Source organism: Oryx dammah, unplaced genomic scaffold (assembly GCF_014754425.2).
Source record: "Oryx dammah isolate SB20612 unplaced genomic scaffold, SCBI_Odam_1.1 HiC_scaffold_16, whole genome shotgun sequence".
Lineage (NCBI taxonomy): Eukaryota > Metazoa > Chordata > Mammalia > Artiodactyla > Bovidae > Oryx > Oryx dammah.
The window spans coordinates 12,316,226-12,330,251 of record NW_024070200.1 but is presented as its reverse complement, the minus strand read 5'-3'; the positions used below and the strand labels follow the sequence as shown (position 1 = coordinate 12,330,251).

The 14,026-nt window shown below is 54.7% G+C and overlaps 1 protein-coding gene across 1 annotated transcript in view; it reads left to right on the top strand.

The window, feature by feature from the left end:
- Positions 1-14,026, top strand: part of RIN3 (Ras and Rab interactor 3) — a 130,311-nt gene that overhangs the window by 88,693 nt on the left and 27,592 nt on the right. Inside the window, exons 4-5 of the mRNA XM_040256613.1 lie at positions 1,285-1,357; positions 7,649-7,740. Of these exons, the coding sequence (XP_040112547.1) occupies positions 1,285-1,357; positions 7,649-7,740 (165 nt within the window). The remainder of the gene's footprint in view (positions 1-1,284; positions 1,358-7,648; positions 7,741-14,026) is intronic.

Genomic DNA, 14,026 nt, shown 5'->3' with positions numbered 1-14,026 from the left:
TGTCCTAGGCTTTGGAAGCAGGCTGCAGTCAGCTACAAGAGTGCTTATGGTTGGAAAGGCTCTTCCCTTTGCACATAGAGGAACTAGGGTACTGAGAGGGGAAGGGACAAACCCATAGTCATACTGTCCACCCCAGGGTTGGAGCCAGACCTGGGACCCGGCTCCGGCCTTATACCTCCACCCCACGGATGCTCAGAAGAACCTCAGGAAGTTGGAAATGAAGTGTGAGGCACGCATGTTTCTTGGCCCTCTGAGGCCCGAGAAAGTTCACTGTGGGTCCCCTGTGCAGAGAGCATCACTTGTCAGGCACATGGAGCCCTGGGATGAGAGTCAGGCGGCGTAGGGGTGGGTGGCTGCCAAGACCCCTGGTGAGCAGCTCAGCATCTCTGGGCCCCTGGCCCTGGTGCTCTGCTGCAGGGCATGATGTGGTACCATGCCTTCCTCTGGGCAGTCCACCCCGGCTTCGGGCCCTGACTGCCACATCCTGGCACCCTGCCACCCCAGGGAGCCACATCCACCCGGGATGGGCTCTCTCTCCGTTGATCCTTCTTCCTTGTCAGAGCTGGAAAATATGGGTGTCACCCTCCCTCTTGGGTTACAGCCAAATCAAGTGAAGTTCTGACAGGCCCAGAGATTCTTGGGCGAAAGGCCAGTGGCCGCACTGGACCGAGGAATCTCCTGGAAGCTAAAGCAGAACAGAGACAAACCATCCTCTGCTGGCCCCCACAGTCCTCAGAATTGTCAAGTCAGGATGACCCTGAATGTTTAATTTGGGATGTTTTCCAGTTCTGCTTTTACAATCTAGAATCTTCAGTGTTATTTCGCTCAAAATGGTGCATGTGTTATTAGTTAACACCAGTTGCTGTAATAAAGAGGCCCCTGAAATCTTGGGCTTCCCTGGTGGCTTAGGTGGTAAGGAATCCGCCTGCAATGTGGGAGACCTGGGTCTCATCCCTGGATTGGGAAGATCCCCTGGAGGAGGGAAAGGCTACCCACTCTAGTATTCTGGCCTGGAGAACTCCATGGAAGTCCATGGGGTCGCAAAGAGTTGGACACAACTGAGCGACTTTCACTAAAGTCTCAGGATTAGCACCACAGAAATTCACTTCTCACCTCCCTGCGGTCCAATGGGCTGCTGATGTGTTTGTGACTACAGCAGGCTGGGCCCTGCATGCAGCAGGTGCCGTGACCCACAAGTGAGCACAGGGCAGACCCGCCCTCCTTAGGGACACCCCCTCTCCTCTGACAGGGACACTCATCCACGCCTCTGTTCTCTCCCCTCAGTACTGTACCTGGAAGGCTCGGTTCTTGTGTTTGAGGACATCTTCAGACTGATCGCATTCTACTGTGTCAGTAGGTGAGTATTCCTGGCCCCACGGGAGGGCATCTCATGGCAACAGATGCTCATGCATCTTGGGTGGGGGCGGGGGTGTCACAGGGGAGCCCCTGAGGGAAGGGTGCAGCCCACAGGATGCAGAGAGGGGGCAGTCCCCTGGCCTCACCCTCGTACCCATGAAAGGGGGGGGTGCCCGCTCTCCTGCTTTCTTTCTTTAAAGGTCCCTCCCTCACCTCCACCTGCCCCCTTGGCTCACTGCCCATCACCATCTTGTCTTCCAGCTTTCGGGACAGCTTGGGGTGGGTCCTGTGCTGACCCGACCCGCCCTTTTGGAGGAGTTCTAGAAGGAACTTCCTGTAGGGGCAACAGGAAGGGCTGATACTCTTCGTGGGAGAGAGCGTGTGATTTTGAAGCAGCTGCTGGGTGGAGTGTGTGTCTGTAACCACCCTCAGAACTGCTCTGTTCATTCAGAACTGGTTGCAGGTCAACAGGAATTTAAAAATACATTTTGCTGCCAAGAAGCCTTAAGCTACAGGGATTTGACCAGGGCTGGGCAGGATACCTTGGGGCCCAGGGCCCCAGGCTCACCTCTCCCTGCTTCAAAGAGACCATTCATGCTGCCTTCACTCAAACCAGGACAGCCCTCCCACCTACCAGGACCCTCCTGGACCCAGTGGGCAGAATCGAGATGCTGATAATAAGGTGCTAACCGCTCTTACCTGTAGGGGGCTCTCCAGGTACACAATAAGGTGCTAGGGGTTTATATCCATTATTTTCTTAAATCTTGCCAACAGTTCCACCCTCTTAAGTGCTCTTGTTAGTCCCCCACCTCCCTGGGTTTTTTTTTTTTGACTGCTCTATGCAGGACATGAGATCTTAGATCCCCAACCAGGGATCCAACCTGTGCCCCCTGCCGAGGAAGTGTGGAGTCTTACCCACTGGGGTGCTCTTGTTAGTTCCATTTTACAGATGAGGAAGCTGAGACTAGAGAAGTAAGTTGCTCAGGGTCATGCCCCTGGTAAATGGCAGGGTGGAGATTCAAAGCAGAGCACCAAGGTCCGTGGTCTGCTACAGCCGTCCCACTGTGTACATTCTACAGTGATTCTGATGATCTGGCGGGTCCTTCTAGGCCCACAAAGCCGAGCACCAGGGCTCCCTGGCCCTTTGTACATTATGACAGTTCAGGTTCTCAGAGTCAGGCCTTTTTCTGTTCTGAGAAGTTCTACCTTAGTGGAAGATGACAGCCTAGAGTTTGGCCCATGCTAGATGCTTCCAGTGAGTGAATGAATGAATGGTGGCATAATTGCAGAGCTCAGAATTTGAGCTAATCTTTCTCTCTCAACTTTCTCTTCTGTAAAATGAGAACACCACCCATGCTGCAGATACTAGAGAAAGAAACGAGATAAAGTGACAGCATACTACCGACACCCAGGGGGTGCTCTGGTTCTAATTCCGTGGGTTGGGCCACGGGAGGGTGTGCTCGGGTGGTGACGTCATCTGTGTGAAGCGAGACCCGGGGCTGTGGTCACCAAACATCACTGTCACCTCCCACCCGCTCCTCCTCTGGCTGCTGGTTCTCCACGTTCCAGAAAAGCAGACGCTTTTCACCGGCCCTCAGACGCTCAGGGAACCCACTGGGAGGTCACAAGGCTCGGAGCCTGGCACTCCTGTGTTTGAGGGGACGGGGCATCAGCTCCAAGGCCGCCTCTCGGGGGTGAAATGTTGCCAAAGAAGGGCCGTGGACTAGGAGCGGAGAGCCCGTTGCTGGCTGTGTGACCTTGGGCAAGTCCCCTGACTTTTCCCGGCCCCAGTCACCACACGTGTCAAGGGGAGCCAAGACGGAACCCCAGAGTGCTAGGGCTATGTTCCTCTGTGAGGTCTGAACGAGCAGCCATCTTCAGAACCAAGTGCCCGTAGGTCACGGGAGGTGAGCCAGAGATGCACGTCTTAGGTGCCTTTGTGTCGCTGGCAGGGCCTTGCACAGGGGACAAGATCTGCTAAACACCCAGGCAACGGCACCCCACTCCAGTACTCTTGCCTGGAAAATCCCATGGACGGAGGAGCCTGGAAGGCTGCAGTCCATGGGGTCTCGAAGAGTTGGACACGACTGAGCGACTTCACTTTCACTTTTCACTTTCATGCATTGGAGAAGGAAATGGCAACCCACTCCAGTGTTCTTGCCTGGAGAATCCCAGGGACGGGGGAGCCTGGCAGGCTGCTGTGTCTGGGATCGCACAGAGTCGGACACGACTGAAGCGACTTAGCAGCAGCAGCAAACACCCAGGTGATACACGCCAGTCCTGGCTTGAGAAAGAGCCTGCTCCCCGATGGGCCCTCGGGGCCCCTGTGGCCTCGGCATCTGGCCACTGAGCACAGTCCCTGCAAGAGTGTGGACCAGCCCTGGTTCGGTCACATGGGCTCATGAGGGCCAGTCCTTCTCCAGCGCTCACTCAGGAGCACGTGCTGTGGTCCACCGCAGCCTCTGCCCTCAGGATGGGAGGTCGTAGATTTGGCTTCACGGTGTCCACCCCAAACCTCACTGGAACTCTGATGTTCCTGGCTGGATGTTGGATGGTGTGAGAGTTCTTGAGAGTCTGAGTCGCATAGTCACCCAGGGAGCTGGTCAACACTTCCAGGGCCCACCCTGGGGATTCTGACTAGCAGGCTGGGAGTGGGGCACAGGAATCTGCATTTATAACACACACACACAATCTGCATTTATAATAAGCCTGTCTGCAAACCGAGGTTTGGGAACTGCTAAGAAAAGGATACTAACAGCTTAGCTGAGGGCCTCTCGGGGGCATACTTGGAGAGGAGAATCCATGTGCAGGGGGCACTCAAGGACCTCCCCTGAAGGAGGAAGCATCAGGGCAGCAGGGTGCAGGACGGGGACACGAGAGAAGTCCCGCCAGGGTCCAGTGCCAGGGTGCCTGGCCTCAGTGGGATCCCTCTCTCCAGCAGCTCTGGAGCACAAAGCAGACCTTGGGTTCCACCATAAGCCATGGGGCTGGACTTCTGTGCCCCCAGGCCAGCACACCCAGGCACGTGTGGCTCTCTGTAGGGCCACTGGGGCAGGCACTGAGGCTCCAGTATGCCAAGACAAGCCTCTGGGGGTTGTGGGTGCCGGCCCTCAGGAGCAAAGGCCCTGGACGATGGGTGCAGAGCTGGTAAAAAACACTGAAGTGTCTGGAGGGGGCAGCAGCAGTGACTGCTCCAGTCAGCTCCGTGGACCAGGAATCTGTTGAGTTGGGCTTACACTGGGTGCTGCCCACAGAGCTCTCGCTAACCTGAACGGTGCTGCAGGGTGGGGCAGGGGGTGTTACCACTGCAGACCCACTTCATGAGGCTCGTGACCCCTGTCCCATGCTGTGCCAAGGATCAGACCTTTGCAAGGAGCTTAGCAGAGCCCCTGGTCTGGAATGAATCCTCCAGGAGGCATCAAGCACGTTCTTCTTGCTGTTATAAATGAAGACGCTGCAGCTGGAGCTGGCCAGCCTCGGGTTACCCAGCTCAGTCCTGAGCCAGGTCTGAACCCCAGGTTGTCTGACTGCCGAGCCCAGCTGCCTCTGCCCGGCATTCAGGGCCAGGCCCGTGGTCCAGAGGACGCCGGTCTGCTTTTCCTCCAGCAGCAGCTTCTCCCCTTCCACGTGCGGGGAGTCTAGGCCCTCTTGGTGAGAGGGGTGACAGTGGCAGCCAGGCAAAGAAGGGCAGGAAGAGAATTCAGATAGAGGACACAGCATGGGCAGAGGCCTGGCAGCGGGGCCAGCTGCAGGTTGCTTGGCAATGGCTTCCTGGGGAGAGCGGGACACGTGGGTGGGGGATAAGGTGCCTGGAAGGCCTGGAACGCCGAGCCCAGGAGCTGCATGCAGGGATTCCTTCCCTGGTGCTGGGAGTTGCTGCAGCTCACAGACGGATTGCATTTGAGCAGAACCACCTGGCTGCAGGGGGTGGGGTGAGGGGTTGAAGCAAGGGGAGTGTGGACACCAGCTGGGCTCTGCAGCCACCCAGGCCCCAGGCAGGGGATGGGGAACCAGGCGGGGTAGGGGCGGTCACTGCAGGGAGGAGTGGGGAGGCAGGAGGAGCCTGGGGAACTGTCAGGGCTCTTATCGTGGGCACAGGCACGTGAGCAGGTGTGATGGTTCTTGGAGCACATTCTACATACCAGATGCTCTGCCAAGCCCCTTTTCAAGGATGGCGAGTTCTGATCCTCAGTACAGCCTGGGGTCAGGAGTCAGTAGCCTTGTGAAATGGGTGCCATTAACCGAAATGAAGAAGTGGGGAGCCCCTTGGCCCTCCTGCCCTCTCTAGGAGGTGGCCAGGCACCCAGTGTTGTGACAAGGCTGTCACCCTCCTCTGGGCAGCTGGGGGAGGTGGACTGGGTCTCTTCTCTGAAGGCAGCTGTTATCACCGTGTCTGGATCTGCCTTCACAGCCACCTGGACCAGGAGCCACGGTCTTGCCTTCCGAGTCCTGGTTAGGGGAACAGGGGGACAGAGGAAAGGAGCCTCAGAGGCCCTGAAGCACCCTTGACTGGAGCTCCCAGCAGGAGGGGAAGAAACCAGTTCCCACTAGGTGCTCCCCTGCTGTGCTGCGTGGTTTCTATAGTAACCCCATAAGCGAGCATCATGTCCCCTGTCTGACCAGGAGATGGAATGACACCCACCAGGAATGGCAGAGCTAGGGGTTTACCAGCGTCCTCGATTCCAGAATTCATGCTGGTTTTTTCTTTCTTCCTCTCACTTAAAGAAATTCTTTTAATGGAAAGGAATTCATGCTTTCCTCTCTTTCCTTTTGAAAGTGGTTGACTTTCAAAACCACAGAAGTCACCCGGGATGTGTGAAGAGATGGAGCCATGAGGCATGGAAGGGGTGTAGACATGGTCTCATAGCCTTCCATTCTGGAAGCACTCCCCAAGTTGCCCCAAAATTTAAAGGACCTGGACGGGTTGGGGGTTAGTGCCAAACCCTATGGGAAAGAGAAACTAGCCTGTGTGAGCTAATAAGATATTAATATACATGGTGCCTGGTACTTTTAATCCATGGCCCACAACCCATTAGGAGGTAATAGTAGAAGAAAATGTATCTGGCCTTAGTCTAGGTTCTGGACACAGAACTCTTAAAGTCTTGAAATTTCCTGAGTTGACAGGGGTGTCTCTTGTTATTCATAATGAGCCCCTTTCTGTCACACCTGCATTTATGCAAACCCATAAACAGGAGAGGCCCCTAGACAGCCTCAGGATGGGGCTGGTCACCACGAAGACCAGTGATCAAGGCGGGGAACTTCCAGCCCCACCCGCCCACCTCCCAGCTGATGGACACTTTGAGGTGCTGGGAGGTGCCGTGTCCAGAGAGGCGTGGAGCGGAGCCCCTTGCCCTGACCTTGCCTGTGTGCCTCTTCCATCTGGCCTGGGCTGCACCCTTTACAATGAGCCAGGAAATGTAAGTGTTGCCCTGAGTCCTGTGAGCTGTTCCCAGCAAACTGTCAAGCCTGAGGAAGGGGTCATGAGAACCCCTGACTTACAGCCTGTCACTCAGAAGTACAGGTGACCTGGGACTGGCATCCGAAATGGTGGGACTGAGTCTTTAGCCTATATTAAGGACTAGTAGTTAGTGCTAATTCCAGGCAGTTAGTGTCAGCATTAACTTGTAGGACATCCCTTTGTTGTCCAGAGAATTTGAGGATCGTTTTAGATAACATCCCAGAGGGGATCATAAAGGCCCTCTCTGACCTGTTTCCCCATCTGTACAATAAGGGGGGGGAGGGTGTATAGGCCTCTTCTGGGGGGTCTCTGGAGTGATCCCTGGATGAGCTGCCATTCAGACCAAAGGCAGCAGATAGAGCTGGCAAACTGTGTTGTTGGGGGCGCCTGTGTGCTCACCCGAGGCTGTGCATTCACGGTTTCGGGGGGAAGCAGGAGGTAGGGTCTGCCTGTGCGCCTGCTGCACACCTTAGTGTGGAATGGCAAGGCTCGGAGGGCCGGAGTGGGTGGGTCCCTTGCCTTCCCCAGAATAGCTCCTTTAGAGGAAGCTGCGTGGGCTTCCCCTGCATGCGCCACCCCTCACCATGCCCAAGGAGGGTCTCAGCATCTCTGGGTCCAATGGAGACACGGGACTGGGATCCGACTGGTTGTTCCCTCAGCCTCAGGACTCCACCCTTCGGCTCCAGGGAAATTTCCAGTGTGTGTGGCGATTGCAGCAGCCAGTGGGGTTGCCGGTTCTTCCTCCACGGGCTGTGGATTGGGAGGTGGCGGGGCTGAGACTGGACACACGGAGCCCGCCCCAGACTTGACCTCCGACACCTGGTGTCTCCGCAGAGATTTATTGCCCTTCACGCTGAGGCTGCCCCGGGCCATCCTCGAAGCCCGCAGCTCCACAGACCTTGAGATCATCTCCAACCTGGGCCTGGGTAAGTCCCCTCCGGGGTCAGAGCAGGAGGCCGGGCTGTAGTAGGACCGGGGGTCCCAGGGGGCCTCTCAGGCTAGCCCAAGCTGGATCCTGAGTCCCAGCTCCCACGGGACCACCCGCTCCCCTGCCCCAGGTGCCGAGCCACCCTAGCAGGGAGACACTCCCACTTTTCAGAGTGGCCGCTTTGACAGCTGTCAGGGGGTCTCAGGCACAGCCTTGCTGGGTCTGAGGGACCGGGGGCCGGTCAGGGCCCACACAGGCTGACCTGGTGTCAAAGCGTGACCTGTGAGAAGCCAGAGCAAACACCAGGCTCCGTCTCAGCATGACCGTGATCATTAACTGAAGGTGCCCCCCACCCCCTTGGCCTGCTCCCTGCCCAACCATGTGACTTAGCACACCCACCCTGCCCCTTACCCTTCTGACCTTTTGAGGGATTTGGGGTCGGGGGAGTAAAAGACAAAGAGTGTTTCTGATCCCAGCCCTTCTATGTAATAATTAAGAAGAGCTCACAATTCCTGGGCCCTGTCCATGTGATGGGCTTCACTGAGCCAGCGCCAACCTCTGACATGGCCTCACCATGCTAGCCCTTCTCTGGAAGCCCATGCTTCCCAAAGCTGGAGCCGCCAGAAAGCCAAGCCGGCCACCCCTGCAGGCCCCCATCCTAGGCAGAGGCCAGGTCACATTACGAACAAAGCAGTTAACGAGTCCTTATCAAGACTAAGCCATTCAGGGAATATAGTCAATATTTTATAACAACGTTAATGGAGTGTTATTGTCTATAAAAATTTTGAATCATGATATTGTACACCTGAAACTAATATAATATTGTAAATCAACTATATGTCAACTTTAAAAAAAGAAAACTCAGACTTCCCTGCTGTTCTGGTGGTTGATTATCCACCTGCCAATGCAGAAGACGCGGTTTCAATCCCTGGTCCTGGAAGATTCCACGTGCTGGGAGGCAGCTAAGCCCATGAAATCGCAACTACTGAGCCCATGCTCCACGACAGAAGCCACTGCAATGAGGAGCCCCGCACCGAAACTAGAGAAAACCCACACGTGGCAACAAAGACCCAGCACAGCCCAAAATAAATAAATAATTTTTTTTTTTTTTAAGTCTAAACCATACCCAGGAACCTGCACTACATAAGGCTGAGCCCACTGGTACATTTTCAGCAGTGCTGGTCAAATGGAAGAAAGGTTGGTGGAGCAGGCAGGACCAAAACATAGATGAAACTAGAGGCAGACCTGGGATTGGAGGTGATGCCCCTTGGTTCTCAGGCCTGTCACTGTCCCCCCCCCACCTGGGGGCGCCGCTGGACAATAGAGAAAGAGCTGCCGCAAGGCGGCTCATGGTCAAAGGCTGGGAAGTAGGAGTCCAGGCCCTCTGGTTTAATGAGCAATAACCATGCTCTACCCTCTTAGCCTGCGTTGACTCATCAGATCTCCAGACAGCCCAGTACAGCAGGTTGTAGTACCGCCATGCCCACTTTATGGCAGAGAAAACAGACACGAGGAGTTGAGTGACATGTCTAGGGTCACAGGATCCACAGGCGGCTGGGCAGTTAGGCTCCAGCCTCCGCTCCTGGTGCCCCGTCACTCTATCCGGGTTCTCCTAGGTCTGGTTGACCCAGTTTATAAACTTTGGGGCCAGTTTGCAGTTGATGTTGGGAATAAACACTAAGCTTGGGCCCCAGACATTTTACTTGCTGGGCTCTTACTCTTCCAGAAGCTTGGGTGTGGGACAGGTGTGTGTGTGTGTGTGTGCCCAGTCATGTCTATTTGCAACTCCATGGCCTGTAGCCCGCCAGGCTCCTCTGTCCACGGGATTTCCCAGGCAAGAATACTAGAGTGGGCTGCTGGTTTCTTCTCCAGGGGATCTTCCCAACCCAGAGCTCGAACCCACATCTCCTTAGTTGGCAGGCGCCTGCTTTACTGCTGAGCCACCTGGGAAGTCCATGGGATGGGTGAGCATCTGGTAACTCATACAGTCCAAACAACACCCCTCCCGAGGGCTAAAACGGCAGAGGTGACACTCTGATTGCACTCTCTTGGCGCTGTCTTGTGTTATCCTTGCATTCCCATTTTAAAGATAGAAAATCAAGTCTTAGCACGGCCAGGAAACTTGTCCAAGATGTTCCAGGCAGCTAGGAGCACAACTGGGAAGTACACTGAGAGCTTTCTGATTCCCAGCACAGCTCTCCACTGCCCCTTGGCTGTACCTCATGAGCGTCTCAGTTGTTTGTGCAACAAGCAGTTGCTGGCTGACTTTGAGGTCAAGTTCAAGGGCAAGTGAGATGCATGTACTCCATCTGGGAGGCTTACCACCAAAAGGAGGGTTGGTTTGCAGCCTCACTACAGGTAGGTTGAGGCAGGTGCCCCTGGGATCCACTGCCCCAGGGACCCCCAGGATTCTCTCACCTGGGGATGGAGTGTCCCTGAACCCTAGGAACGACTATGTGGAAGACAAGCTGCTCCTCTAGGGGGAACCATATTCCTTTCTGGAATCAACAAGCCCTTCTATCCGGGCAAGCTTGACCTCTTGAGAAGTGGATTTAAATGAAACCCGAGGACATTGCAGCTTAGGAACCAGAGGGTTCTGATCAGGCCTGGTGTCCCCAAGGGCTGAAGCACAGAAGTGAGGCTCACCAGGATAAGTTTTTCCTGGAGCTGAGGAAGGGCTAATTTTTCTGTTCATCCCCAGAAAGGATAGAGACCCAGAGCTGAAAGGGCACGTCCCATCAGAGACCAGAAGCCTTGGCTCTGAGATGAGCAGACCGCCCCGGCCTTCGCCTGCAGTAGCAGTGACAAATAAGCAAAAATAAGGGCTGGACGCCCCAAGCACGGTACCCAGCACATCACACATTCTAAGCAAGGCAAAGAAGTGAAACCAACTCAAAAGAGCTTAAGATAAAAGGGGATTTAGTGAAAGGAGGCCGGGGAATCTCCGTGATAGGAGCAGAGGGTCCGCCCAACTTTGCAGGTAACAGATGCTCTTCTCTGCACACAGCTCAGCCTCCTTAACTCCTGGTTCCCACTTAACTCCTGGTTCCCGCTCCCGACTCCTCCATCCGTGGGGCTCTGACGTCCGCCCCCACATACCCATCTGATGACCTTGTCATTGGAATAAGTTTATGAGGCGTTTGTGTTTTCTGCCTCTAGTGTCAGCAATGTTTCTTTTTCTGGCCCTCTACTCACTTTTTACAAAATGAATAGAGTGTCATAAATCTCCAGATCATTGCACAAGCCTGCTCTTCAGACAGAGATGATGGTGCTGAAATGGGGTTATTGACTCACAAGCTCAGCACCATTTGATCGCCCAGAATGTTTGCTCCTGAGCTGATGTAAGAAAGTCTGAGCTTGGCCTTGGAAAAGCCAGCGTTCAAAAGGGTTTTGTAGGTAGAAGCTTGGGGCCACAGAATTAACACAGGGAGCGGTTCACTAAACCGCGTGCAGTTAATTCTTCTCAGCGCAAAAGGAATCTAGAGAAAGCAAGTTAGACTTGCAGAGGTTCTCAGACATGTTTGCAGTGCAGACATGTTTTATATTTCTAAAATATGTTTAAAAAGAGAATATATGCTATAACTCTTCCAGGCTGGCCTGTAACTTGCTTTTGCCTTTATGTTATACAATGAGAACTTTCCTAGTTGTCAAAAATTCATTGGAAAGTCTAGTTTGAATGATTGTCTTAACAGCCCATCTTTGGGATGTCACAGAAACCATTCACCCACTGATCTCATCAGACTTTCTAGCAGTTTCCATGGCATCTGGAACACTTGGCTGCCTTTATTCATGCCCTCTTTGTTCCTGGGGTTCCTCAAGTGTGAAACCTTTGTCACACTTGTCCTCAGGGTCTAGAGCCCAGCACATGGCCTGGCCAAAGCCCTCTGAGGACTATAGGCGTGGATGCCTGGCAGGAGGCATCTCCAGTTGAGACACAGGAGGCCACAGGGCTGGCAGGACGTCAGCCAGAGTCTGGGGACAGCACACAGGAGGAGAGGGCTCGGGCCCTTAGGGGAACTGCAGCCGCTGAGCCGAGGTTGGCCTGGTGCCGCGAGGCGCAGGCGCCCACGGCCGCACCAACCACTATGGTTGCATGACAGCCTTCCTCTTCTCCCCTGGCCTTGGCGTTCTGCAGAGAAAGTAACCTACTTCCTTATTTCAAAAAAAAAATGGCATGAAGACCTGAGTTCCCTAATAGGCCCCCAGACCCCAGGGTGTAGCTCCTTGGGTCCCAGCTCTCCCACCTCTCAGAGCGGCCTTGGCTTTGAGGCCTCTGCCCTGCGGGGTGTAACCACCAGGCCTATCTTTGGGGCAGGGGAGCAGTTCCTAGTCACCCAGCCCCTGGACATATTTCCCTGAACCCCACTGTCTCTTCCACTCATGCAGAAATGCAGATCTGAGTGGTGGAAAATGTGTTCTTTTTTCCTGTGTGATGCCCGCCCCGCCACTGCTGTCCCGAGGTGGGTGGTCTGGCTGGTGGTCCATCACTTACACAGCTCTTTGCTCTCCTTTTTGCCTTTCACCTCTCATTTTCTCACTTCTTTACTTTTTGTCTTTAGACACCCTCCCAGGCCCAGGATGAAACCAGAGGACAGTCCTAGGGTTGGTCTGTCTCATCAGTGTGCGCCAGGGTGGGGGAGCCAGGGGAGTGTAGGTGTGGCCTGAAAGTGTCAGGAAAGTTCCACTAAACTGGTGACATTTGACTCGGGTCTTGAAGGTTGAATAGGAAGGAGTTTGCCAGGTGGAGAGGGTGGGAAAAACATTCCAAGCAGAGGAAACATTAGCCAAGACCCAAAGGTGGAGCTGTCAATGGTGTGTTCAGGAAGGAGTGAGCAGCAGAGAGACTAGGGTGGAGATTCAGTAGGTGAAGGTGTAGAGGGTCAGATCCCGCAGAGGATGAATGCCAGGCTAAAGGCTCAAAAGTGATTCTGAACAAATAGCAGTCAAGGGTCTACGATATGCCCAGCATAGAGCCACCAGGAGTAGAATGGATTGGAGGCAGAGTGGGGACACGGAGGCAAGCTATGGCCATGATCTGGGTGAGCAGTAATGGGAGTGTCCAGGCACAGGTGGGCAGTTCTGTTGATTGCCTGCCCTGTGACTTGTACCTTCTCCAGAAGGAAGGGTCTTTCAGGAACTTGGAGGTGAGTCTTGGGAGCCTCAGCTCACCTATGGGGCTGCTGCCCAGTCCCTTCATCAGACTGGCTGCCTGCTTGCTCCTTGCTAGGAAGCCTTCCAAGAAGACTGTGCAAAATACCCAAGAGAATGGACAGGTCACGGAGGGGTCAGTAGCTGCCCAAGAAAGCAAAGCACAAGGCACAGGCGGCCATGAGAAACAGCCCTCCCCCCCACCCCCGTAGATGGTGGGAGAGCTTGAAGACACACCCTCCCACGCCAGGCCCCCCATGTCCTCTGGGAGTGACTGGCAGGGGCGCACATTGGAAAGTCACATGAAAGTTTGTCATCTTTGATACAGTGGAGACAGCTGGCCAAAGCACTTCCAGACATGGGGTCTCTGCCCACGAAGGGGCTGCACCATGAGCCCTGCTCTGCTCCTCTGCGATGGCCCCACCCCTGAGGGATGCACACAGCGCTCTCTCAGCTTCTCAGCAGCGCTGCTGTCCTGGAATTACACATTGCTCACCTTGATCGGGTTTCTACTTCCTTGGCCAGCAAGCTGGTGAACACCCACACCCCTGAGAGTGCCCATGCCTTGGGATGAACACACATGCACACACAGCTGCCCTCGGCCATCTTGCAGTGTCTCCTTTCTTCCAGTGTTGAGAACCTGTTGGGTTCTTACCCCGACCCTGGCTCTGGGGTGTATGCCACCCCGCCCCTCACTCAGGCCAGGAGAGCAACAGGGATGGGAAGTGTCGCAAGTTCCTATGAAGGGCAGCCACGCATGTAACACATCGGCTCAGCACCCGGCCTTCAGAACTAGTGCGACCTAGTTCACAGCCCAGCTCCTTCATTCCCTGACCTGGTGACCTTTCATCTCTCTGGGTCTCTTATCTTCATTTGTCACATGGGGACAACCTGAGGCCTTATACCCGAGACCTGTGGTCAGAGACCCTGAGACAGTCCCAGTAGAGCAAGCAGCCCACACACCCAGGATCCAGCACATGTTTGTTCCTGGTATTGTCTTTGATGCTATTTTTGGTAAATTTCTTACTGATGACTCCTTCCCGGAGGTAAAGAGCCTTGGGTGAGAGACTGGAGGCCTGGCCTCATTAACAAGGAATTGGCACTATCGATCTCTAAAATTAATAGCTTGGACAAGA